General features: G+C 43.3%; 1 protein-coding gene across 1 annotated transcript in view; it reads left to right on the top strand.

Annotated features, from left to right (window-relative positions):
- The window catches only part of COL19A1 (collagen type XIX alpha 1 chain), a 248,436-nt gene that overhangs the window by 90,184 nt on the left and 131,702 nt on the right, over nt 1-26,550 (top strand). Inside the window, exons 12-13 of the mRNA XM_048496321.1 lie at nt 11,294-11,347; nt 11,889-11,933. Coding sequence (XP_048352278.1) covers nt 11,294-11,347; nt 11,889-11,933 — 99 coding nt within the window. The remainder of the gene's footprint in view (nt 1-11,293; nt 11,348-11,888; nt 11,934-26,550) is intronic.

Below are 26,550 nucleotides of genomic sequence, written 5' to 3'. Positions count from 1 at the left end.
GTTGTACCACAAAACACTTATTTGCTGCTGGAACAAGCCTCAACATTTCATTATTACAGAATTTTAAAAATGTGTATAAGTGGATTTTTTTGGTTTTACTCTGTAAGAGTCTCAACTGCATGCTTATAATCAGCTAATACATTTTGCCCACTCTACAAAACACACCAATACTTTCAGTATCATGCGGCCTTTGTAAAAGTGCTGAGTGTACGAGAAGAAATGTTTTAACATTTTTTCTGTTGTCTATTAAAATTGCCCAAGGAAGCAATCTTCCCTGCACTACCTTCAGATGCGTAGCTACAAGGGGGCCGTGGGGTGCGTGTTGCACTGGGTGTGCGCCTTGGGGGGCTGCAAAAATTTCAGGTTTGGTTTTTTGTATTTTTTAATGTTTTCAGTTTTTGGCCTGCAGGGGGTGCAGTTTTTAAACTAACAGCACCAACATTTCAGGGAACTTTCAGGGGACTCTCCTGATGATACCACCCAAGTTAGGTGAAGTTTGGTTCAGGGAATCCAAGGTTATGGACTCCCAAAGGGGGTGCCCCATTCCCCATTGTTTCCAATGGGAACTAATAGGAGATCGGGGCTACACCTTTGAGAGTCCATAACTTTGGACCCCCTGAACCAAACTTCAGCAAACCTGGCTGGTATCATCAGGATAGTCTCCTAAAGATATCCTGAAATTTTGATGCTGCTAGCCTAAAAACTGCGCCCCCTGTAGGCCTAAAACTGAAAAAACCCACTAAAATAAAAAAAACACAAATGAACATAGGAGGGCAGCAGAACGCAGATTTTGCACCGGGCTCCATTTCCCCTAGCTACGCCTCTGACTACCTTTGCTGGCTAAAACAAACTATTGATGGTCCATATCTGCTGCAGTGCCCTCACTGACAGAAAACACCATACACAGCCCGGGCCACTAAATAGCCATGTCAAACCTTAGGAATTAGGCAGATAATCATGGTCTTATAGAGTGATTTAATCAAACACTGAAGGAGATGTTATGGAAATTAGCCCATGACAAGCAGTAATAGACTTTTCATGGGCCTCTCTTGTTTGCAGCACACAAGACTCCACAAGCTTCAGCTGGTTTTCACCATTTGAGCTGCAATATGAGAGGACGCCCCAGGACATCCTAGTCATAATGAAAGAAACCTGGGCTCTCAGGGAGATGGCTGAGGAACAAACCACTCCCATCTATACCCACAACCTCCAGAAACAATTGGGCCCCTCTCAGGCAGAAGCTGCCCAGAAAGTCCAACATGACCAACAAGGCTAGCCATTAATATTGGCAGTAGGTGACATAATGCTTTCAAATAAAGGTTTCCCCGACCCCTCAGGACTGGGGAACTCTTGGCAAGGGCCTTTCTGGTTCATGCTGGTATTGGGACTCCTCACTTTTGAAGTGCAGTGTGGACCAACAGGAAGACAGGAAAAAAATACTTCATGCGAATGGTCTGAAAGAGTATCATTTTCAGGACAAAGTACTTGCCAGCTACAGCAGAGATGCCTGGCAAGCTTAGGGATGGAACTCCCCTGAATGCTAGTGGGATGGGATCAATCACTTTCCTGTCCTGGATGAACAGCAGATTGATTGGCAGAAACAACAGGTACAACTTCTGTTAGCCTGCCTACGTGAAGTGTTCTCTCAGAACCCAAGAAGAACAACATGTATCTTACATACCATCCATATGACCCCTGAAAGTGACCAAAAGCCACCTGTGGACCAATGCTGCATCACTGATGAGAGACCCATGCATCAGTAAGTCCAAAAGATGCTAGAAATAGATGTCACAAACCCTCCCACAGTGCCTGATGGAGTCCTACAGTGCTAGTATCGAAATCTAACAGGATCATGCAATTCTGAGTGGATTACCAGGCCATAAACACCTACCCGATGCACAATGTAGCATCTACGACAAGGAAGGCACACTTTCAGCACTAGATCTGGCAGATCCTTATGAATGCCACAGACGAGGAAAAGATCACTTTTGCCACTCCCTAAGACTTTTATCAATTCAAAATGATGTCCTTCAGATTACACAGGGCTAGGGTCACATTCTAGAAGCTGGTGGGTACAGTGTTAGCCCAGTGACAGGAGTTCACAACAGCCTACATTGATGACATCCTAACCTTCAACCCATACTGGCTGTCTTATCTGCAACATCTTGAGAAGGTCTCGAAGGCCTTGGTGGAGGCTGGGTTGGACCAACCAGAGGATGAGCTGAGTTGGCATAAGAGAGCTAAAATATCTGGAGTACATCATGGGACAAGGTCATCTCTAGCCTCTATCAAACAAGATGGACTCACTAGAGCAGTGTCCACCACCCAGCAACTTCCTGAGGCTGGTGGCAAATTCATCCCTTATATCTCCAGTTGTGGCAGGTGTTAATAGACTCTCTCCAAAAGAATGAAATGAAACAAAATATGGTGGTCCAAAGAATGTGATCACACCATTCAGAACCTAAAGACTGCTGCTACCCAGGGGCCCATTTTTTGAAACCCAGATGTTGATCAACTCCTCATAGTCCCAGTTGACACTTCTGGAATGGGCTTGGGGGAGTTATGTCCTAAGAATGGGATGTTGAGGAACACCACATCCTGTACATCAGCCACCAGCCCTAACCAGCAGACCAAAAACATGCCACAGTGGAGGAAGTCACACTAGCCATCAAGTGATCCAACAGGGTGCTATAACTACCTGGAAGGACCATGCCTTCATCCTGGTGACAGAGCACACATCCTCCAGTGGATGTCTCACATGAAAGACCACAATGCTCAGGTCTTAAGGTGGTATTTATCCCTGTTGCCTTTCAGTTTCACCATCTGTCACAAACTTGGCCTCTGCCACACCAATGTGGACTTCCTGCCCTGCATACACAAATACTTTGAAAAAAGTATTGAAAAGTATTTATTGAAAAGCAAACAACCAGCATAAGGGGTGGGGGGTAATCCGGCTATTCCTTCTTCCCTGATCAGCTATTCCTTCTTCTTCCCTGGAAGTTCCTGCATGCCTGGATTTACCAGGTACTCAGCTTGCCTCCTTGAAGGTGTGCCAGGGACAGTGGGAGATGAGACAGCCACTGGCAAAGCTGCTGAGTGTTGTGGCCCTGAGGAAGAGGAAGTATGATCCGCCCCAGCTGGTGCCAGGACCTTCAGCTCCAACTGGCTCAAGTGGAGAGCTAGCAAGCAGAAAGATGGCTGGAGAAGGCGTCAGCCTGCAACTCACAGCCAGCGCTAATTCCCCTCCCATGCAGTCAGAAGGGCTTAATGTGAGAGGCAGAGTTTGGACTGTCTTTCTAGCCAGTGAGAAGCCTGGATGAGCCAGAATGAAGGCTTGTGGGCAGTACAGGGGGACAGGAAACACAGCTGCTCAGCTGAGCAGAATCAGCCAGCTATCCAAGATTGGAGGACTGAGGATGAAGGGGATACTAAAGGGAGAGAGACAAGGAGAGAAGGGTTCAAAAAGCAAGAGAGAGAGAGAGATGCAAAAGGCAGAAGAGCCAAACAGGAAGAATAGTAAGGAGAATGAGAAGAGAGATCCGTGGAATGGCAGCACACGCACTAAAATTGGAATGATACAAAGATGATTAGCATAGCTCCAATTTAATACAGATATCGATATATAAGAATGAGGGAAGAAGAGGAGCCTAGAGAGGGGGCTTACAGGTAACTAATAGGCAGGAGGGGAGCCAGAGAAGGGGCCAGGGGACAGTTCTGATGAGCTCCTTGCTTAACACTTGTGAAAGGAGGGACCATCAGACGGTTGCTGAGTACACCCCTGAGGACAGGGAGGCTGGGTCTGCAAAAGAGGCACCCCGCACCCCTTGCCTGATTGGGACAGTAGAAAGTTGAGAATGATTTCTATGTATGTTATTTAAATATTACATGAAAATTATTTATTCTATACTTGGTAACTTGAATGGCAAACAATGTAGCATCAACCAGTGAGGTTTTGCTGGTTTTATGACTGCTATGGATTTTATGTAGTGGAGTACATGAAGTCCTGTTTAAGAGAAATGTTGATTAGTATATATATGACGAGGCATTCACTTGAAAAGTGTTACGATAATATGCATAATTTGAAAGATAATCTACTTAGATAACCAGGTTATCTGTGTGCTTCTGTTTGCTTACATTTAGACATTTTACTTTTGCATAACATCGTGGCATGACAGTAATTTCATTCCACATATCAATTCACTGTTTTCAGTTGAGTAAAACAAAACAAAACTTTTCTCTACTGGAGTCTAGGATTTTATTAGGGTCCAGAGTTATTTCACAGTGATAATATGGTAATGGAGTGGACAAGGCAACTGGCCAGGAAGAGCAGAGTGACCTGCTGGTGTTCATTTTGGAGGGCTTTTCTCAAAGCCACATCTTTTAAAACAGTGTATTTTTAACAGGGGTTTGCAGGGGTTTTCTCTTTTTCTCCTTGTAAGGTTGCTAAGAGCTGAGACTGCTGGAGGTGGGGCTTAACAGGGGTTAACAGAGGTTACTCTTTGTCCTGGGCTGCTAAAGGTGGGGCTCCTGAGGTGAGTCATTCAGTCTTTAGTTCAGTCTCTTGAATTAGCTGGCTACTTCAGCGGGCAGCACCATAATTTCTCTTCTTTTTTTTTTTTTTCTTCTTTAAAAAATAAATAAATAAATTAATTAATAAGGACATTTTTTGAGGGATAGTAGGTACAGATAGCTCAAAGGGCACTGACTAAAAGTTTAATATCTAAATATATAAACAAAAGCAGATATGAAGGCAGGAAGCCAGCAGGGGATGGGATTTCCCAGTGTTTTTTTGCACTGAGTGCCTCACATGTATGACTATCTGCCACTAGGCCAGAAGTCGGTGGGTGTGCCTCGCTGTACAATGAGCTCCTGGCATACAAGGAACGTGTCCGTTCTCTTGAAGCCAAGGTGGCAGACCTGGAGAAGTTGAGAGAGGCAGAGAGGGCAACAAACAAAGGCTTTCAGGGACCCAGCAGCCGGGTCCCACTTCCCAAGATGACATCTCTTCAGATGTCATGGAGAATGAGAGTCTGGGTGACAGAGGGTGCCAGTCTCATGTGGGGGAGAAGATGTTCCCTTAGATGGGACCCTTCCCTTAGTTGGTGGTCAAGATATCCTCCTCGCGACTGAGGATACCCCTACGGGGGAGTGTGGGGGGCTCCCAGTAATGGGTGATTCGGGATCATCAGGAATATAGAGAGCTGGGTTTCCAGGGACAGGCTGATGATCGCCTGCGATGGCGACTTGCCTGCCTGGTGCCATAAGGCGGATGTCACGCCACGCCTAGATAGGCTGTTAGAGCAGTGCTGGGGTGGAGTCAAAGCAGTTGTGGTCCACATTGGTACCAATGACATTGGGAAATGTAGCCGGGGAGGTTCTGGAAGCTAAATTTAGGCTGCTAGAAAAAAGGTTAAAATCCAGGACCCCAAGGTGGCATTTCTCCCTGAAATGCTACCTGTTCCACGCCAAGGCGAGGGCTTGAAGCCAGGGCAAGCGGAGATACAGGGTCTCAACAGCGTGGATGAGAAGGTGGTGCAAAGGCAGAGGGTTTCAGATTTGTCAGGAACTGGGGAACCTTTTGGGATAAAGGCAGGCCTGTACACCAAAAGGGACCAGGGCTTCATCCTTAACCAAAGAGGAACCAGGCTGCTGGCTCCAACATTAAAAAAGGTGGCAGAACAGCTTTTAAACTGATCCCTGGGGAAAGCCGCATAGGAGCTGAGGTGACTTCGGGTTCGGAATACAGAGTCCATGTAGGGGATGCAGACAGAGAAGGAGGTTTTTTTTAAATCCAACCACATACAAGAGTGAAAGAGCACAAGCAATGTGATAAGTGATGAGTGTCTACAAAAGGCTAGAGGGCAAAAACACATAAATCCCAGGTTGAGGGACAGAGACAGAGTATACAAGGTTCTCTATGCTAATAGGCAGAAGCATCTGAGCCTAAAATGGGGGAGCTGGAGTACAGAGTTTTGAAGGAGGAGGACATTGATATAGTGGGCATCCATGAGACATGGTGGAATGAGGAGAACCAGTGGGATATGCTGTTATCCCAGGTTCACAGGCTCTACAGGAAGAGATAGGACAGGGCGATTGGGGTGGGAGTGGCCCTCTACATCAAAGAGAGCATAGTGTCACATAAAATAGACAATGCAGGGGAGCTGGATTCCCCTACAGAAGCACTGTGGATATCAATACCAGGGGTGGTGAAGCATAGTTTAACATTAGGAATATATTATCGCCCCCGACCAAAAGCATCAAGAGGATTCTGAGATGGAAAAAGAAATTAGAGAGGCCAACAAAAAGCAAAAATATGTCGAGTAGTAATGGGCGCATTTTAACTATCCCCATATAAACTGGAAAAAACATGTTCAGGTCATAGTAAGGAGAGAACATTCCCTGATATGCTACAAATGACTGTGGCTTAAGAGCAGAGCGGTTGTAGAGACCAACCAGGGGAGATGTGATCCTAGATCTACTAATTCTATGTGGGACCCAGGACCTGGAAAGGGAAGTCAGTGTTGTTGAGTCGATAGGGAACAGCCACCACAATGCTGTCAGATTCAGTATCTCTGCATGCGGTAACAAGTGACAACTAATAATGTAGTTAAGCATTTGCCTTCAGAAAGGGAAATTTCTAAAGATGAGGGGGGATAGTGCTTGGGAAGCTGAAAGGGAAAATCAAAGAGAGTCAAAAATGTCCAAGATGCTTGGAGGTTATTTAAAAACACAGTCACAAAAGCTCAGCTGGAATGTGTTCCCAAGAGGTTAGGAAAGGCAGCCTTGAAGTCCAAAAGAAAAGCCACCATGGTTAACAAGGACGCTGGAGGAGAATTATTAGGAAAAAAAAAAGATGTCTTTTAGAAAAAATGGAAGTCCAACTAACTGATAAAGAATACCAGAGGAGAACAATAAATGGTGGCTAAAGAGAAGCAAGTTAGCTGTAAGTGAGGCAAAAAAGGATTATGAGGAACACATGGCTGTGGAACATCAAAACCAGCAACAAACAGTTCTTCAAGTACACCGCAAGCAGGAAGCCAGCAAAGGGAAGCGGTAGGTCCAGTTAGATGACAAAGGAACAAAGGGTGTGCTAAAAGATGACAGGGAGATTGCAGAAGTGCTGAATCGAATTCTTTTGCATCTGTCTTCACCCAAGAGGAGGTGTGAGGAAAATTCCTGCACCTGAACCAAGCTTCTTAGGAGGCTAATCCGAGGAACTAACAAAGATAGTGGTAGACAAGGAAAAGAAGTTCTGGCAGCCATTGATAAACTCAATGTTACCAAATCCCCTGGCCCCAGATTGCATTCACCTAAGAGTTCTTAAGAGCATTCAAGCATGAAATTGTTGATCTTCTCACTTTAATATGCAACTTATCCTTGAAATCAGGCTCCATCCCTGAAGACTGGAGAAGATGGCCAATGTCACACCAATCTTTAAGAAAGGATCTAGGGGGGGACCCGAAATTACAGGCCAGTCAGTTTGACATCTGTTCCTGGTAAATTAGTAGAATCTGGTCATTAAAAGATAAAAATTATAAAACATGTAGAAAAGCAAAGACCTGCTGAGAAAAGAGTCAGCATGAAGCTTTTGCAGAGGCAAATCCTGTCTTTACAAACTTACTAGAGTTCTTTGAGGGATGTAAAGCAGGCATGTGGGATAAGGGGAACCAGTGGACATTGTCTACTTGGATTTCAAAAGCTTTTGACAAAGTTCCTCACCAGAGACTATTGAGAAAAACTCCAGCAATGAAGGAATAAGAGGGGAAGTCCTCCTATGGATTAAAAAACTTGGTTGAGAAACAGGAAGCAAAGTGTGGGGGTAAATGGGAAATTCTCACAATGGAGAGAGATGTAGGGAGTAAGGGTGTCCCCTGCTGATCCAGTGATGGGGACCAGTGCTCTTTAACCTATTCATAAAATGACCTGGAAGTAGGGGTGGGTAGCGCGTGGCGGCCAAGTTTGCAGATGATACCACCATGTAGGGGTGGTGAGAACCACAAAAGGATTACAGAGGAGCTCCAAGCCGGACCTTGATAAATTAGGGTGAGTGGGCTCAGAAATGGCAAATGCAGTTCAATGTAGCAAAATGCAAAGTGATGCAATATAGGGCAAAAAATCCAAACTTCACATACATGCTACAGGGTCAGTGCTATCAGTCACATGACCAGGAAGAGGGATTTGGGCGCTCTTAGTTGATAGTTCCATGGGAATGTCAACTCAATGTATGGCAGCTGTGAAAAAAGGCAAACTCTATGCTGTGGGATAATTAGAAAGGAATTGAGAATAAAACTGCAAAGATTGTCATGCCCCTTATATAAAGCCGTGGATGCTTAATCAAGACTTGAGTAATTGTGTGTTCAAAGGCTCCTGAGTCGCCCACATCTCCAAAAAAGGATATTGAAGAGATAGAAAAAAAGTGCAGAGAAGGCTTAATGGTAGGATGATTGAGGGACTGCAGCACCTTCCTCCTTATGAGGAAAGGCTGCAGCTGCTGGGACTCCCTTTTTTTTTTTTTTTAGTTTGGAGAGGAGACGCCTGAGGGGATATGATTGAAAAAGTCTATAAAATTATGCATGGGGTAGAAAATGTTGACAGAGAGAAATTTTTCTCTCTTTCTCACAATATTCTAGGAACCAGGGGCATTCATTGAAAATGCTGGGGAAGAATTAGAACTAATAAAAGGAAACACTTCTTCACGCAACGTGTGATTGGTGTTTGGAATATGCTGCCACAGGAGGTGGTGATGGCCACTAACCTGGATAGCTTTAAAAGGGGCTTGGACAGATTTATGGAGGAGAAGTCGATTTATGGCTACCAATCTTGATCCTCTTTGATCTGAGATTGCAAATGCCTTAACAGTCCAGGTGCTCGGGAGCAACAGCCACAGAAGGCCATTGCTTTCACATCCTACATGTGAACTCCCAAAGGCACCTGGTGGGCCACTGCGAGTAGCAGAGAGCTGGACTAGATGGACTCTGGTCTGATCCAGCTGGCTTGTTCTTATGTTCTTATGTTCTTAATATTGAAAAATGCATTAAATAAAATTATAGGTGCAAGATCTGAAGAACTTCTATTCAAGCGGAAGTATTTCTGATCATGTTTTTGATAGTGTCTCCTTCAGCCCAGGAGTACATTGTAGCTGAAGTATGAGAAACTACATTTGGAGTTTGATATTCAGACAGTCTTGGTGTACACCTGGGGAAATGCTCTGGTGCACACACTGGCCTCTTTAGATCTTTGCCAATATTTATTAGGCAATATATCTTTTGATAGACACATTTTAAAAGAGCAACACATGGCTAAAAAATTGGTTTTCCCCAAGATTGTAATATCTGTGGAAAACAATTTTATTGTGTTGTTACATATGATAGAAATATACAACTGACTGGACTTTATTTTCTAAATTAATGAAGCATGAGAGGTTATTCATCTCTTATAATATTTTGCAAATGAAAAGAAGTAACAATATCCAAGCAGACTTGGTGAGAAGTGTTTTCATGTTTCTTATTTGCCTTTGGTAGATCACTTGGGTGGATGTTTCAAAAACGTTGAAGGAATCATAAAAGCAAAATATGTATGAAAATAAAGAGGAAAGGTTTTAATTGGTACTTGCACAGTATTGCTTTTGGTCTTAATTGGTGTGTAAGTTGAGTTCTGATATAAGTTTTTTTAGGATGTTGGTGACACGTTTGGTAAAGAAAAAGTTCTATTAAAACGAATAACCAAATGGGCTTCTTCATACACTGAACTCATGAACTCATTAAACTACTTTGTACTGAGTCATAACATTGATCTCTCAAAGTCAGTGTTGTCCACTGGGATTGGCAACATCTTGCAATGGTCTTGGATAGAGGCCTTTCATGTATCTACCACTTGGTCCATTTAACTAAAGCTGGCTGGAATTGAATCTGGGACCTTCTGCATGTCTTCCAGTGAGACATAAGCTCTCCCCTGTGCCATGGCCATTATTATGGATCAAATTCAAATTTCCCAAGTGTGAACTCAACAGACAGTTCTAGCTTCCTGAAGAGTGCCTGCATGTGATATCTATTAGCACATTTGTTGCATTTCCAGACAAAACATATTAGGGGGTACAGCCATTCTTTTAACTACAAAAATAGTGAGTGGAGCTGTCTAGAAATGAATAAAAGAAGCTCATTTCTGTAAAAAAATCCTTTGCATTGAGGAAACATCAGGTCTACTATGGATATAGGGAATTAATCAAAGCATCTTCAAACTCAATCTGGTTTGCATTACATGCCTTCCAACGTTTGATTTAGGATCTGTCCAGATGGCAGAATCCTGTGTTGCTAGTTGGAAAACACAGGGCAAAATTAGAAGTGCAGTAGAAAGTGTAGAAGAAAAACCTTAGTTCTACAATTATTTCAGGTGACATGCACTTGTTTATTTTGGAAGTCAGCTTACATATGACATAAGAAATGTCAGATGTATATTTAAAAGCTACTTCTAGGATTCTATTTTTGTGACATGGAATTGTGGCCAATAAATTGAACATTGGTCAGCCTATGTTCATGAGTAGATGGGCTAAACAGACAGTGAATGGTTCAGTCCTGATGGTACCTCCCCCATTCAATTTAAGCAAAGTCAAGAAGGGTGCATACTGAATCACAGCTGTGATGAAAATCAAAATCTGTTTCCTGCCACAAATACTATGCTCACCAGTTTTAGCCCTTCCTACAGTACTGTCATTGATTGTTTTTCTCACATGAGTGCCATTCAATTCTGTGGCAAAACAGAAAAATGATATTTGGAAACCTGGCTGCCACGGGGACAAAATCTGCTTCACATTCCTGTTGCGGTGTGGTTTGATTTCCATTTATAAGAAGCCAGTGGTGAGATCTTGAAGATCCACAGAATCTACACAATGGTCTTTGTTGTCTTCGTGCTCTGCCAATACCACCTTGTAATCATGACTTCAGTGCTCTATGAAAGCTTCCACTTTTTCTTTCTGTGGTTTGTGTAGGGTGGCTAAAAAGTTATCAAACAGTGTGAAGACCAAAACAAACAGCTCAAATTACATATTCTTCAGAAAGAACATTGTACATTACAAGTTAGTCAAGCAGACTCTTATTTCAACGATTTTTCAAGACATTCTGACAATTAAATATAATTTGTTTTGAAAAAATCTCATTCTCCTACTCAATGGAGAATGAAATGATGCAGGAGAGGTTGTTTTCATGATCACTGTTATTATTTTATTTCGAATATAAAATAATTCTGAATTTTGGTTAATGAGTTTCAGATCCCTACATTTTGATATATTTTGTTTCAGGGAGAAAATGGTCTGATTGGTGTTCCTGGTATCTCTGGTGATAGTGGAGAAAAGGTAGTACTCATTTAGGTTCTTCCTGAAGTTTCCTCTCTCTCTCGCTCTCGCTCTCTCTCTCTCTCTCTCTCTCTCTCTCTCTCTTCCTGTGTGTTTTCAGCCCTTTCCCTCTCTCTCTCTCTCTCTTCCTGTGTGTTTTCAGCCCTTTCCACACAAACTGTTGTGTTATTGTGAGCATAAAAATAAATCAATATATGTAATTCCCAAGTGTGCCCCGATGTACAGATTCTTAAATCTACAGATAGGAAGCCACATAAGACTTATATTTGAATTTGGTTGAGTAGGGGAAAGAGGGGAGGGAAGAATTAAATCCCTTCTGTGAAACTGACCAACCTCAGTCAGACCGTCACGCAGCTTTTGGTCTGAAAATGATGGAGAATATAGAATATACAAACCATATATTTTTGATATGGCTTATTTTGTCTCTGATGTAATAGTATAAATCAAAAATACAAAAATGTTAAGCTGCATTGCTGTACTATGTTGCAATAGCTCTTTAAAAATGATATGCAATTGACATTATTTGTTTTCCCAAATGCAGGGTGAACGTGGTTTTCAGGGGGATAAAGGAGAAACAGGTGAAAAGGTAAAAAGTCCTTGCTGAATGTTGCCATCTATATTTGTTTGGTTTTACTGACTAATGGCTTTTTAATTCCCAAATTCACATTGCATTCAATTGTGAAATCCATATTACTTTTCATGTACGAAACTTATTTTCATGTTCAAAACTTCTGATTGCCAAACAAATTCACAGCAAGGTAGCTGGTTTCAGGCAAGTAAGAAGGCTGCTTCAAAAATGTGATAATTTCTATCCAGATTGGATGTGTGTGTCCTGCTCATATTTCAACAAAAATCTAGCCAGGGAAAAATAACTTGGTAACCTCTGTGACAGAATGTTGACTTCGCTGGTAATAATTTGCTGCATATGTACTTGCACAGTTTATTAAAAATAAAACAGTCAAGTGGACATTATGGCACCATCTCATGGACTAACATAACTGCCAAATCAGCATGTAGGACTACAAAGTCCTTGACCACTTGTGAAACATCATACCTTGAACCAGGGACATAATCCATTCAAGGGTTTTGGAACACTGTGGGCAAATGTTGTTGTGTCAGCTGGAATCACCCGATAGGTCCATTAGCACCGCAGATACTTGCTAGGCCCCTACATGATCTCCTACAACTCTTGAAAGAGCCCTCTGTAGTGGTGCAGAATGCAGCGACTATGTGCCTAGGAATCTATGGAGAGGTAAAAGTTTGATCAGTCCCTTCATACTTGTGGTAGTGCTTGATGACATCCCTGTGTGCACTACCAAGTAATCTTGTTGGGTCAGCTGAACATTGCAACTAGGATTTAAAGGTTATATGGCAATCTATTATGCTTAAAAGAGATAATTTCTGTGAGGTGGTACAGGTTAGGGGAAGGACTGGAAATGACTTGTTTTATATATATAAACCGCCCTCCCCCGAAGGGCTCAGGGCAGTAGACAACAGAAATCAAACAATAATAAAACCCAGCAAGATGAAACAGAAATCAGTATAAAACCTACAAATTAGAAACATTATATCAGATGGCGACCAAACCCCCACCCCCTGCCATGCCCACGAGAGGCCTAGATGGAATGGGGATATACAATGACCTTCCCCACCTCCTAGCCACACATGCATACAGCTATGTTGACTTGATGTTTGTGCAGTTACAATCTGAAATGTAATTTAACAGGTTTGCTTTGCTTGCCTTAAACATAATGTTCATGTAGATAGGCCAGCTCAAGCCAATGGGAGTAAATTTTGATAGTTTGGATCCAGTCAACTGTTTTGCTCAGTCTTGCCCTATTTCCCACTTTCTCACATGACTTCTATAATCCTCAACAGAGCCTTTTAGGGAGGGGAAAGGTGACCCCCCTCCTCCCCTTTCCACCAGCAGTGGTTCCAGTCTTGTTCTTCTTGTGCATTACAGGTGTGCAACTCATCCAAAATCTACTTTGATTACAGTTCCTTGTTATTGAGTTCAGCATATTATCTTGTCTAATTTTTCCACTACTGATCTGAGGAATAAAGTGTTGCTGCTAGAAGCATATGTTGTTATACTACCAAACTGAATTTTAAAGTGAGTTTTAAAAAGTTGTCACTGATAGAATATATCTGTCTATGTCATACTTTCCTGTTTGCTTGTTGCCTTTTGGGAAATCCCAGTTTAGATTTTTATATCCTCTGACTGATTGATGAAGCATTGTGGAGTTAAATGGAATTTCCAGCATTTGATTATTTGTTAGTGGAATGCAAGGAGCTTGCACAACTTCCTTGTAGCGGTATAAACAAGCAGGTTGACACACCGTCTCCTTAATGAATTGGGCCCCTGAATCTTTGTGAGAGACCGCTTATATATAAATAGCTGTTTCTGCTGAACAAGGCTGGCATCAAAACACTTAAACTGAAGTTTCTGTGTCATACAATAGCACAAGAAACTGAAACCAGAGAGCTCCATACTTTTTGAATGCCTGCATTTATTACCTTATCTCCCAACCCACCTTATGTTCCATCATAAGCTGCTTTTGTGAAAATGGTTTCCCATGTGTCAAGCTACTCTTCTGTTGACTCCATGCATATCTGACTCTTTAAAATACATTGTTTCCAAGTATCTGGTTGGCATTATACTACAAATTAGAAACTGTTCATTTAGGAACACAGATGATACAACAGGAAGGAGAAAGTAGGAGTCTATATCCGTTATTGCTAACAGTTCTGAGATACATGAAAGCCTTTTCTAGGGAGTCTGTTTAAACAAGTTTTGTGTTTTTAAGTAATTCTGCAGACCTCTTTTAATAGTGTAAAGTAGCTCCACAGCAGCTGGTCCTGAGCATCCCCCTGTCTTACTATTGCATTTTATTAGGACAGGTCATGACTCCAGCTGCTACTGCCGCTCTGGCTACACTGTTTGTATTTCGCTCTACAGCAGACTTCAAAAAAGGTGCAACCACTAATACTGATAATGATCTGGCTTTGGAAGCAAAACCAATAAGGCCTTATTATTGTAACAATTTCTGGATGCTCTTGGGTCCATAAAAGATAATGATATTGTCCCTTAAAGATTTGGCCAAGCGTTTTTTAAAGGAAGCAGCTGGAATGTATTTGAATACAAACGTGTTTTAAAAGGAAAATAAGTTGCTCACCTGGGAGAACTGGAACATCTCATTTTACAAAGGGTCTTCTGTGTTCTGATTGTGAAATCTCCTCCTCGGAGGTTTTAACCACAGAGTTATTTCATAGTTACCAGACTCTACAGGTTATTCACTGTCCAAGGCAAGGATTGTTCGAGGTATGGTGGGGGAGAGGGCTGTACTCTTCATGCGGATGCATGAACCCAGTCACTGTAGGTGGCTTTTTTCCATAACCCAGTACCCATTTTTATTTAAACCAATAAAGTTACTTGAGTATCTAGGCACATGGCAGCATTATTGAATTTTCAGGGCTATAGAAGTTCAAAGCCTTTAAACCATAAAAGGTATAATATCGATGAACACACAGAGAGAATGTAAGATTCAGCAAATAAATACAAGCAATTTAGAAAGAAAGTCAAAAGATAATCCTAATTACTGCATGGCCTTTCAGTGTTGGAATTTTGCTGAGCTGAGCTATAAGTGTAAAGATGCTAGCTCCAAGTTCAGTATACTTTTATTATTTCAAATTTGAGAGATAGGATTCCCAATTTCAGGTTAGAAAATTCCTGAAGGTTTGAGGTAAAGCCAGGGGAGGACAGGGGAGGACCGGGACCTCAGCAGGGCATAATGCCATACAGTCTGCTAATCTCAGTTCTCTGTGTGGATACAGTGGGCAAAATTAGGCCCCTTCTGCACATGCAGAATAATGCACTTTCAATGCACTTTACAGCTGGATTTTACTGTGTGGAATAGCAAAATCCACTTGCAAACAATTGTGAAAGTGGATTGAAAGTGCATTATTCTGCATGTGTGGAAGGGGCCTCAGCTGGTATGAAGGTAATGCATACTTTGATCAGTTGATTAGTCCAGTTGACTAGGCCATCTGTGTTTAGCCTGTTCTTCCTTTTCATTTGAAGACTAGACTACCATTTCTCTAAAAAATATGTTCCTGCAATCTGAGCTCTGCAATGTTCTAAGTTCACCATTTCATTAATTGTCATATACCTCAAGGTTTCATTTAATAGCACTAAGGGAAGAGACTTAAAAAGAATATCTTGAGGAACATCTCTTTGGATTCTTTGTGAGAGCAGATTGGGAGATCAACTGGATGCAGAGGCATATCTATAGAAAATTTCTCCCAGGGGAAGCCCAAAAATCCCCCCCAAAATCCCCCCCCCAAAAAAATTGCACACCTCTTGCTAGATATGCGCCTGCCTTGAATGGAAAGCAAACTGTCCCAGGGAAGAACTATGATCAAAGGACACAGGCAATGATTGTGCCGCATTCTGTAGAAGCTGAAGCTTCTTTCTTGCATTTCTCCCTTCATAATGGCCTTATGAGGCAGTCAGGCCTCACAAGGAGAGGGACATGGCCACCAAGCCATGCTTGGAAGCAGGGCAAGAGACTGGCCTCAAGTTCCCTTCCACTTCAAACTGTCCCACTCGCTTTGAACTGCCCCTGCTTGAAAAAGAAGAGCTCCTTCACTGAACAGAAAATCAAGAGGCACCTTTTCATTTCTTCTCTCCCACCCCCACCCCCACCCATGAGACAAGGAAAGCTGAAAGAAGACCACTGGCTTGCCTTGAGCATTGGTGTGTGTGCTTACTGCTGCCGCTGCTGTGCTGATCAACTCTTCCCCTCTATGTGTGGGAAGGGATGGATGAACTGCTCAACCTGCATGGAGATGCCTCCTCCCACCCCTGCAAAGTGATCTCCAGTGGTCTGAGCTTTCCTGTAGGCCCCTTTGCCAGGTTTTTAAAAGCAAGGGGCAAAGGAATCTGCAAGCAAGTGTAAACTCAGCCTGCAGGGAGATGCCTCCTCCCACCCAGCAAAGTGATCTCCAGCAGGCTGAGCTTTCCTACAAGCCCCTTTACTGGAATTTTCAAGCAGCATTTGCAAAACTCAGCCTGCAGAGAGATGCTTCCACCTCCTCATCCCGCCCCAGCAAATCAATCTCCGGCAGGCTGAGCTTTCCTGCAGCCCCCCTGGCCGGGCTTTTAAAGCAACTGGCAAAAAAAGTTTGCAAGATTAAGCTCAGTCTGACAGATTAAAGATGCTTCCTTCGAAGCACAACAAACCCCCACATGACCCAAACAAGTGGCCCCTGGGGCTCAAGCTCCCTCAGTCCCCCGCCCCGGCTACCCTACTGACTGGATGACATTTCTTTCTCTTTCTCCCACACTCTTTTGTTTTTCTGTCAGTTAAGTTGTTCAGTCAAATCAATATATAGCATTTATTTCAAGAATGTTCTTTGATAGTCAAGTATATTACAACTGTTCTAAAGGCTGAGTTACTCTAATGTTGAACTTCAGCAGGTCACTCACTTATCTTTACTCAAACAGTATCAGGCTGTGATGCAGGAGACAGAGTGGCACAGGGACAGAAGGAAGGTACTGTCCTTTATTCTTTGCACTCTCAAAATATTTGTGTAAAGAGGAAGAAGATACATTATTAATGTTCAGCAGTTTAGGACTGCAGATGGGGTGGGGAAACTGCCCTGGATGTAATTCCACACACTGCATTTCTCCTATTAACCCTAAAACCATCCTTTATGTGAACAGATGTCTGAGGAAGAGTATTAATATGAACCAACATCTGTGTGAGAATGCCTTATGGACTAAGATACTTGTGAATGTTCATGTGATGACAGCTCTTGACTTTAAAATACCAGTTTCCCATTTTGTCTGAATAACAGCTTCAATTTCTGCAATATTCAAAAGCAAAAATCTTTTGACAATTTACAATTTGCCATCTATTTTCACTTTTGCTTTCAGAGCTTCTGTTTCTAAAGCTGGATCTGGAAGGGCAAAATTTTGCTAGCTCTAACAGTTTATGGGATGGGGGAGAAGGAGGAAGAAAAGAGCCCAGTTGGACGGCAACATGAACATATAAAGCAGTTCATTTGCAAGGTAGCTAATAAGAACTTTTTGAGTGCTGGAAACACTGGCCTGTATCCAATCACCCTTTCACAAAAGACATTCAGATTTTTCTTTCTCCCCACTCTTTATATCAATGGTTTCCATCCTGGGGTACATGTACCCCTAGTGGTACGCACCAAGAGTGTTTGGGGATACAAAAAAAATTACACAATGGGTTTGCTGATATGGGGGTCCAGTTTTAGGGAAATGGGTTCACAGGGGGTATACAATGAACAAAGGTTGGGAACCACTGTCTATCTCCGTCCAAACTCCAGAAAGGTAATTTCTGGGGACATGGGATCTATGCAGAGGAATGGTCCTATGAGTCAGTAGACTGGAGTGAGGAGGAAGAAAGGGATGAAAACCTGGGCTGCTCAATAGGACTAAACTTGGAGGAGGAGGAGTGATTTCACCCCTTCTTTGCTTCAGCTCACAATCTTGCTGACCAAAGGCTTAGTTGTCATGGATACAAACAGGAATCTCATTTTGCAAGAGTCTGTACCGTTAGTATGCTCAGGTTGTCGTTGATGAGGGGGATGATTATAAATAGGTATACCATGATCATTCCTCCTGAATGATCCACAGGATAAGTTGTAAAGCAATATAAATACACCCACAATTGGACAAGCATTCCGAAATCATGGTACTGCTTTTAAGAAACCTTCTCTTTCATGGCTAGAGGCACCCAGAGGAGGATGTCCAATGGTTGATGTATTTGGTACTCTTGGGAGGCTGTGGTCTTTAAGATATTGTGATCCTAGACAATTTCAGAGTTCTTCACATTAGCTCTGGGAACAGACTAGCAACCAATGAAAGTGGTTAAAGGATTAAAGTAACCTGCTTCCAGGAGCAGCAATGGATCTAGGAATTTTTCCAAACCGTGTACCTGTATTTTCAAGTATATTGCAAATCCCATTCAAAAAAGGCACAACATCTATTCCTAGATCAGTCATGTTTCCGACTATGACTATCTTGGGGTTGACTGAGTTGTTTCAGTTATTTTAATCTCCATCAATTTTCACTGTTCTCAGATGCTGATTCAGAACTTTCTTTGCCTTCTAGAATGGTGTGGGAATGAGAGATAGAGAGGAGTGTATTTTGTTTATATACTGACGACAATGAAGCGCAGATCTTTAGATCACCTCTCCTGGTGGTGCCACTTATATGCTAAAAGTAAAGGGGGACAAGATGTATCCTGTGAAATTTTACAGGTCAAGGACCACAGCATGAAGCAGGACACCCTCAGCACACTGTAGGAGATGATGCTCTTGCAACTGCCATATGCCACCATATGAAAGACTGAAGCACATTGCCATGGAGTAGGCTAGTCAATGTGAAACTCATGGTAAAACACTGTTCTGCAGATAACATAGAGGAGAATGGATGGAAAAACATCCTTCTTATATCAAATGAGAGTAGAGTTAGCAGAGCATACAAATTATTATTTGATGATCAATATATATCTGGAAAATGGGAGTACATGAATGTACTTGCAACACTTCATTTTTGTTCTGAGAATTATAAAAACAAGTTTTAAGTTTTTATCAGACGGCAGGGATTGATTTCAACTTGCAGCAGCTCATATCCAAGATCAAATACTCTATCGAGGGCGGCGGGTGGATAATCTAACCTATTTAAAATCAATGAAGTCTTCGCAATAAAAACTAGGCCGTTAGTGTGTCTGTTTTAAAACGCACTATTGATTTTTCAGTGTTTAATAATAGTGCACATAAATGAAAATTGAAACAAAATATGAAAGGAAAACCAGCATTAACTCCTTAGCTCTCAGGTAGCTCTGGACATTTCTGAGTATAGGTTGTAAGTTGATGCTTCTTTTGGGTATGGGTATTACATTATGGATTTTTGAACATATGTATAAATTGAATCTGCTTTTGTTTTCTTTTTGCTGGCCTTGTGGCCATAATAAAATTATTCATACATTTGTTATATGTGATGCTAGAGAGAAGAGGATACATTAATTCAAAATGGACATGTGCAGTTAAAAATGAATTTCAAATTGTAAAAATTCTAACATCAACTTAATCTTATGCATGACTACTTAAGTAGAGACCACTGTGTTCAATGAGAGTGTCTCCCAAGGATTCTAGTCTTAGAAAATGGTTTATCAAAAAGGTATTTAATTACAAGAATTTATTTGCTTGAAAAGAATGTAGTACAGCATACCAGATAATACATACATCTGTGTAGTCTTAACAGTTGTTGGGAGTAACTTTGCATTCTTGCCAACACAACTTTGCATGTGTGCTTTCATGGAGTTTTGCAAACTAAACCAGGGGAAAGGTTTGGTTTTGTAATGGACTTGCTGGTATCTTTGTTTTGCTGCACAATTGTTTAAAATGTACAATTTGCTTTCAGCCACACTCAAACATACATCATTTGTTATCCAGTTGCAAAAGGCCTCACCTTGGTGACACGTGAAATCAGTTGACCTTGGCAATGCAAACCAACTGCATAAACAGGCCTGAGTGATAAATGACCCCATTTCACTTTTGTTGAGCAATTGATGTTCCATAGTGATACTTGTTCATGCAATTTTGCTCCTCTCAATTGCTTACATGGATGTCTAAACCAGTCCAAGTAATCCCCTGTGCAGGCTGATTGTTATATAGTGTGACTGGCAGCAGTGGACAGAATATTGGTCTTAGACTGTGGCAAGCCAAGTCTAAAATACTTTCACTGCCTTACAGTGGCGTATATGCCTAGGGACAAGGGGTAACCCTTATTCCCGGATGCCACTCTTCTGGTCACATGGGGGGCGCAAAATTGGCCCCCCACGTGACCAGGAAGTCCTGCTGCCTCGTTGTTTTCATGTGTCTTGACCCCGTCCAAGGCACGGAAAACAACGAGGCAGCAGGAACGCCCTCAACCCCACCCTGGACTCCCCCCTCCCTTCCTTCCCCCCCTGCCAGCTGGGCTCCCAGCCGGCAGCCTGCAGTCTCTTCTGACTTCCACTCCGGACAGGCCAGAAGAGACTGCAGTCCCAGCCTCGGAGACCTTCTTTTATAAGCACTGAGGCCAGGGGGTGGGGCTTGGGGAGCAGGAAGGGGTGGGACTTCCTGCTCCCCAAGCCCCACCCCCTGGCCTCAGTGCTTATAAAAGAAGGTCTCCAAGGCTGGGATTGCAGTCTCTTCTGGCCTGCCTGGAGGGGAGATCAGAAGAGACTGCAGGCTGCCGGCTGGGCCAGCAGGCAGGGGGAGTCTGTGGGGTGGGGGAGGTGGGCACCCTAGACCTTGCCCATGTCCATGGTGACATGGGTGGGGTTGAGGGCAGTGGGGGTGGAGCCTGGGGGAATCAGGGGGTGGAGCTAGGGGGAAGGGGGGCAGAGCCGGGGGGCGTCCTGGAGACAATTTGTCTCCGGGTGCCCTTTACCCCGGTACGCTTCTGTTGCCTTATCACTCACTGGCTGACCTTTGCCCCAGTGTCGCAGTCAAGGAAAGCCAATATCAAAATGGTGTCTCTGGAGGAGAAAGTCACACACGCTGGCTTGCATTTCATGGAGAAAAGATGGCATCAAAAAGTAAATGAAATAACACAGGAGAAAATTTTTAGTGAGAGTCAGAGATAGCATAGTGGATTCCACACAGCATATTTTTAATGAGTTGCAATCATTATAAATGAACCCTTGTTCCTTTCTTTCATTCATATATGTGCCATTTACACATTCAGGAAGCGATTTGAACGCATGAAAACAATTCAGGTTGTTTTCATGCCTATGCACGAAAATGCTTCTCTTTTTTTAAAAAAATTCAACGCGTGTATAAATGCAAAGACATACTGAAATGAACACTCGCAGCCATGCCCATTTTCCCTCAACCCAATTGGCTACACCTGCATAGCTTTGCATGTTCAATGCACAAAATAAAAAAGAGAGAGAAAGAGACTTCCCTGCAATGGCTGGACAATAATGAATGTGTTACTATAGATCTGAAATGGCAGTCATACTCACTGCCATCAGGAGAAAACCTGCTTGGGGGACTTGTACAGTGACAGGTGGGCAGAATCTTCCTGACATAGTGGAGGGCAGCAGAAACAAAAGTAAAGGGGGGGGGGATCAGCTGCTAGTAGAAAAAAATTAAGCACCTCCTGCCTGTGGTGTTTGCGCAGGCGCAGCTTCAATCTGGGATTTTGCAAAAAGATCACTCGTTTAGTGATTTTTGAAAAAACCAGGTTGAGAGGAATATAACAGACTTAAGTTATTTTGGGAAGGGACCTGTGCAAGGTTCTTCCCCAAAACGCTATTTAAAACGTCCTAAAGACATAATATTTGTGCTGTGCGAAATCCACCATAGCGTTTCTGCAAACACATTCTGGGGCAGGAGCTTGGGGAAGTCAGACTTTATACTACACGCACTGCAGTTCATCACACATTTGACACACCGTTGGAATCACTGCCCAGCATCTGCTAGTGTCTAAATAACAATAGCAGCAGTCTACCCCAGCTTTAGAAAACATTGATGTCTTAAAAATGCATTCTGTGGAAGGAATGCCATTTGTCAACCATTGACAGGAAAAGATTGGGTCTCCACTTACCTTGAAAAAGAAAAGGGCATTGGCTGGTTTCTTTTCTCTTGTAAGATCTCCAAAGTGAACCTGCTGAGAAAACATCAATCAGAAATCAGACTTCAAATATGATTAAATATTGACTTGAGTGATAAGGGCACTTTAAACTTTCATTTCTCTTCTCTGACTGCTACTCATCAGGGCCAGTTCTGACACATCATCCCTCTGGATATCATAGCCCCCTCTCCAATATTTCAGTTCCCGAGCGAGGAGACAGAACATATTGCCCATCCTGATATTCTACTGCTCAAGGAAAAGAGATTAGAGTTGCATGGTGACTCTGTGAGGAGGGAAGAGATGTCTGTTTATGCAGATGTCTGCTTTCCCCTTTATTTTTGTTCTGCTTATTTCATGTTCTGCCTCCCCGACCCCCAGATTTAATGCAATAGCATTAGCAAATGCCTCCAGCAATCCTGGAAGCACTCTGGCTCAGTCAGCACGAATGCAACTAGAGAATGCCTCAAAGCCGGATAGCCTTCATACCAGATCTCTGTGTGCAAACCAGAACAAAGGCCGAAAGGCCTGTGTCTTCTGCTCAGTGTTCCAGCTTTCTAAATTCAAACATCTGGGGGGGAAATGGGAAATGACTGAGCATTACTGTGATCTGGATTCAATTTATAGAGAGCTGCAAACTGGCAACCATGAAAATACAAAGCTAATTATAGAATTTAGGCCTGGAAGTGACCTTAAATGCCACAAGGCTCATCTGCTGGTCAGAGCAAAGACAGGTGCTTGTAAAATCTGTTTTTAAATTTTCCCCGTTGATTTAAGGTCCCAGTGGTATCCGACTGCATAACAAATATTGTTATCTTAAGAATATTCAAATAAGGAAATACTGGAAATGTATCCTTGCTTGTATCACCCATTTCTGCCCCAGCTTGTGCATGCGCACGCACGCACGCACACACACATACACACACGTGCACAATAGCAACCATTATCCCTTTCAGGCCCATTACATTCATATCACTAACAGGACATTGAGAATATGTATGAAGTTCACAAAACAGCAAAATGGTCATGTCACTGTTCTGCCAGTACTTAGTCCAGACATTTTGCATCAGCATAGTGTAATAAATTGTAAGCTCGAGTCACAGTGAAGCTATCATATAATAGTACCAGTCAAATTTAATTCTGTTTCCAGTATTTAGTCACATCATTGGTCAGGCCTCGGCTGGAGTATTATGTACAGTTCTGGATTACAGCCTCACTTCAAAAAAGGATGTGGACAGAATAGAGCAACAAGGATGATCAGGGGTCTGGGGAAGCTTTATGAGGAAAGGCTGAGGGAATGTTTAGTCTGAGGGGGGGACATGATTGCTCTCATTAAATATTTGAAGGACTGTCACTTAGAAGAGGACAGGGAGCTGTTTCTGTTGGCAGCACAGGATAAAACTTGCAATAATGGGTATAAATTACAGAGCAAAAGGTTCCAACTGGATATTAGGAAAAAGAATTACAGTAAGAGTTGTACAACAGTGGAATCAGTTGCCTATGGAGGTGGTAAGGTTTCCCTCACTGGCAGTCTTTCAGCAGTGGCTGGACAAACACTTGTCTGGGATGTTCTGGGGTGTTACACATGTAGCCCAGGGGCTTCATTTGGCACATTGAGGGGTCTTATCTGACCCACAAGCCAGCTGAGGCAGACTCGTGGGCCTGATAAGACCCCTCAAGGGAGCCACACCAACCTGCTGCTGGCTCACCAGTTCAGGCATCCTCCTAGTGCTTTTCTAGGGGCAGCTGAGGCAGGCCTGGCCTGATTAAGTCACATTTATGTCATATCCAGCCCTCATAACAAATGAGTTCAACACCCCTGCTGTAGGTTGATCCAGCATTAAGGAGGGGGTTGAACTAGATGGTCTTTATAGGCCCTTCCAACTCTATGATTCTATGTGGTCTAAAGTGAACATTTCTTAGATATAATTCCCACAGTGTATCTGATCAGAGCAGCTGGTTTGAGGGCTCAACCAATGTAGCTCATTGTTCATGACAAACAAGACTTTTTGCCCTGAGAAGAGCTTGCAGTTTTGAACCGTTTTAAAAACCCGTTTGTTGCTGGTTGTGCACTGGTCTCATAAAGCCTCGAATTCTGTTCATACTGAATAAATCTGGCAACCCATTCAACACAGAAATAAAGCCACCCCAAATCATAAAAGGAATTTCTATGAGTAGGCTTACTTGTTTGATCCAGCAATTATTGGAACTATTTGATGGTAATACTGGAATAAAGGCACTCTGCTCTTAGAAATGTGAGCTGTGGTAAGGAAAAAGACCAGGATGGTTTTGTTTGCAGAGTTAAGGAAATAATAAAGACTTCAAGGGAAGAAGAATGCACTGCATTCATTGAAAATATAGGGCTTGTGAAGCTTGTTTCATTACTCTTTGATCTCTGTTTTTCCTTTATGCCTTCCTTTCCTTCTTTTCAATCCTTCAGCACATTGCTGCCACTGGCTGGCCTCTGGTTTATGAACAATAGTTTTCACCTAGCATTCATAAGGTGGCCAACCCCTACTTGGTGGCTAAAAATCTGGAACTACAGCTGATCTCCAGACCACAGAGATCAGTTCTCTGGAGAAAATGATTGTTTTGGAAGATGGACTCTGTGCCATTATATTTCACTTAGGTCCAAAGGTGGGATTCTGACCAGTTTGGCAGAACCTTTTCCTAATCTTTCCTTTAGTTCACTGAACCAGTTGTTAACTGGTGAATCCAACCACTGCCAACCCTGGGGCAGAGCGCTCGTGGGGACATATGACCCCACAATGTGGGCATTTCTGCCTTCCCCCCGGGGGGCCTGGCTGCCCAGCCCAACATGTGGGACCAACTTTGGGGAGAGGAGCTCCGAGTGGCTGAAAGGAGGCTGGCCTCTGATAGAGGTGTGGGGGTAGCAGCCTGCTGTTAGCGGGTGAGGGGCCAGCATCCAGGTAAGTGGGGAATGGCCAGGGTGCCCGGAGCAGGTTTTCTGCAGAGGAGGAGGGGGCGCCAGCGCAGAAGGGCTCGTCTGGTTGCAAACTGCCAAGAAAGAGGGAGCCCTCCGCAGTCAGCTGGTGCACAGCTTGCCACCCGCTGCTTCTACCCCGCCTCCCCCCTCAACCTCCATCAGCGGTGGCCAGGGACACCGCAGATGGAGGTTGAGGAGGGGCGGAAGCAGTGGGTGGCAAGCCAGCGAACAGTGAACGGCCGTGGCTTCAAGGCACATTATGCAGCTGGGCTTTTTTTTGTTTCCCTCCCGGCTCCCATCTATGGAGCCACGCAGGCATTGCTGGCCCCAGCAAGGCTCTGGGGGAGCATGTGTGGCTGCACATCAGAGGGTGGTAAATTTTTAAAAGTGCCTCCATGCAAAGGCACGTGCCTCGGCTGATGTCCACTGGATAGCCAGCCATGCGAACAGCCCGGAGCTTCACTGGGCTCTTGTATCCTGACTGCAACCCAGTCTAAATTTGCTGTGCAGAAAGGGCCTATGTTTCCCTGTGAACTGTAAACTCTGTTCCACAGAAACAACAGGAAGAGCTAAGAAAGATTCTTGGTACACTGACCTCCTTGAATTAAACTCATTCTAGACTAGAAAACCACCATAAAGCCTGCCTCAGCAACCTACACTAGTGTGTCTCAGAGATACAGTGGTTAGCTAGAGATCTATGCTAGTATTAGTAGTGCTACAGCTAAGCCATCATCTTGCTTAGGAAATGAGCAGTATGGAGGGCAGACTGGTGATGGGATGGCATCTGAATCCTTCTCAACATCAATCTTGTTCCTGGCATAGCATCAGGGCAACATTACACTGGTGATAACCTGATGTAGCTTTAAAAATTCTGAGGGAAAAGACAACTGTCCTCCACAATTCTGACCATTCCCCCAAGCCCTGGTGTACCTTCAGATGCTGATCTGGCAGTGAATCACATCTCTCCTAAGTGCTGTATAAACCCCAGCTAGATGATGGAATATGAATAATGGGGATGTATCTCTCTGGTCTCTTGTTGGGTACACACAGAACAGGCTCCATGGGACTTTAGTGATGGGAGCTCCAAGGAAAGGTCATTTTGCCAAAACAGCCAAGGGAAGAAACAACTAACATGGTTGCCCATGTCAAAACCATTATGCTCACTGTTATGATATTCTATCTCAGAACACCAATACCAAAGGGATTCATCCACTCTGTCAATTAGGGATGCAAGGATTGGTCATCCATGCAGGAAAGCATAAGAGGGTAGGCCTTGCCCCAAGCTCTGAATGCTGACACTGTTCCTGTATGTCACTCTGCCTACCTTCATTGCCTCAGAAATCCTCTCCCACAAAATCCGTTGTCACTATGTATGTACAGTGTCGATCCATTTGCAGATATCTCTGCCAGCATTGCACCACATGGTCAGGGTAATGACATGCCACTGTAACTATTGCCACAAGCGAAGGACATGGGGAGATGACCACAGACCTAGATAACTTCCAGCTACTCTGCCGTATAATGTGTCTTTGCTGGCCACACACTAATGGTCCATATTACTTTATAACATCAGGGCCAATGGGGTAGTCCCAGCTCACC

This window comes from Sphaerodactylus townsendi, linkage group LG01 (genome assembly GCF_021028975.2).
Source record: "Sphaerodactylus townsendi isolate TG3544 linkage group LG01, MPM_Stown_v2.3, whole genome shotgun sequence".
Classification (NCBI taxonomy): Eukaryota; Metazoa; Chordata; class Lepidosauria; order Squamata; family Sphaerodactylidae; genus Sphaerodactylus; species Sphaerodactylus townsendi.
The sequence above is the reverse complement of the archived record's forward strand: the minus strand, read 5'-3'. Positions and strand labels throughout refer to the sequence as shown.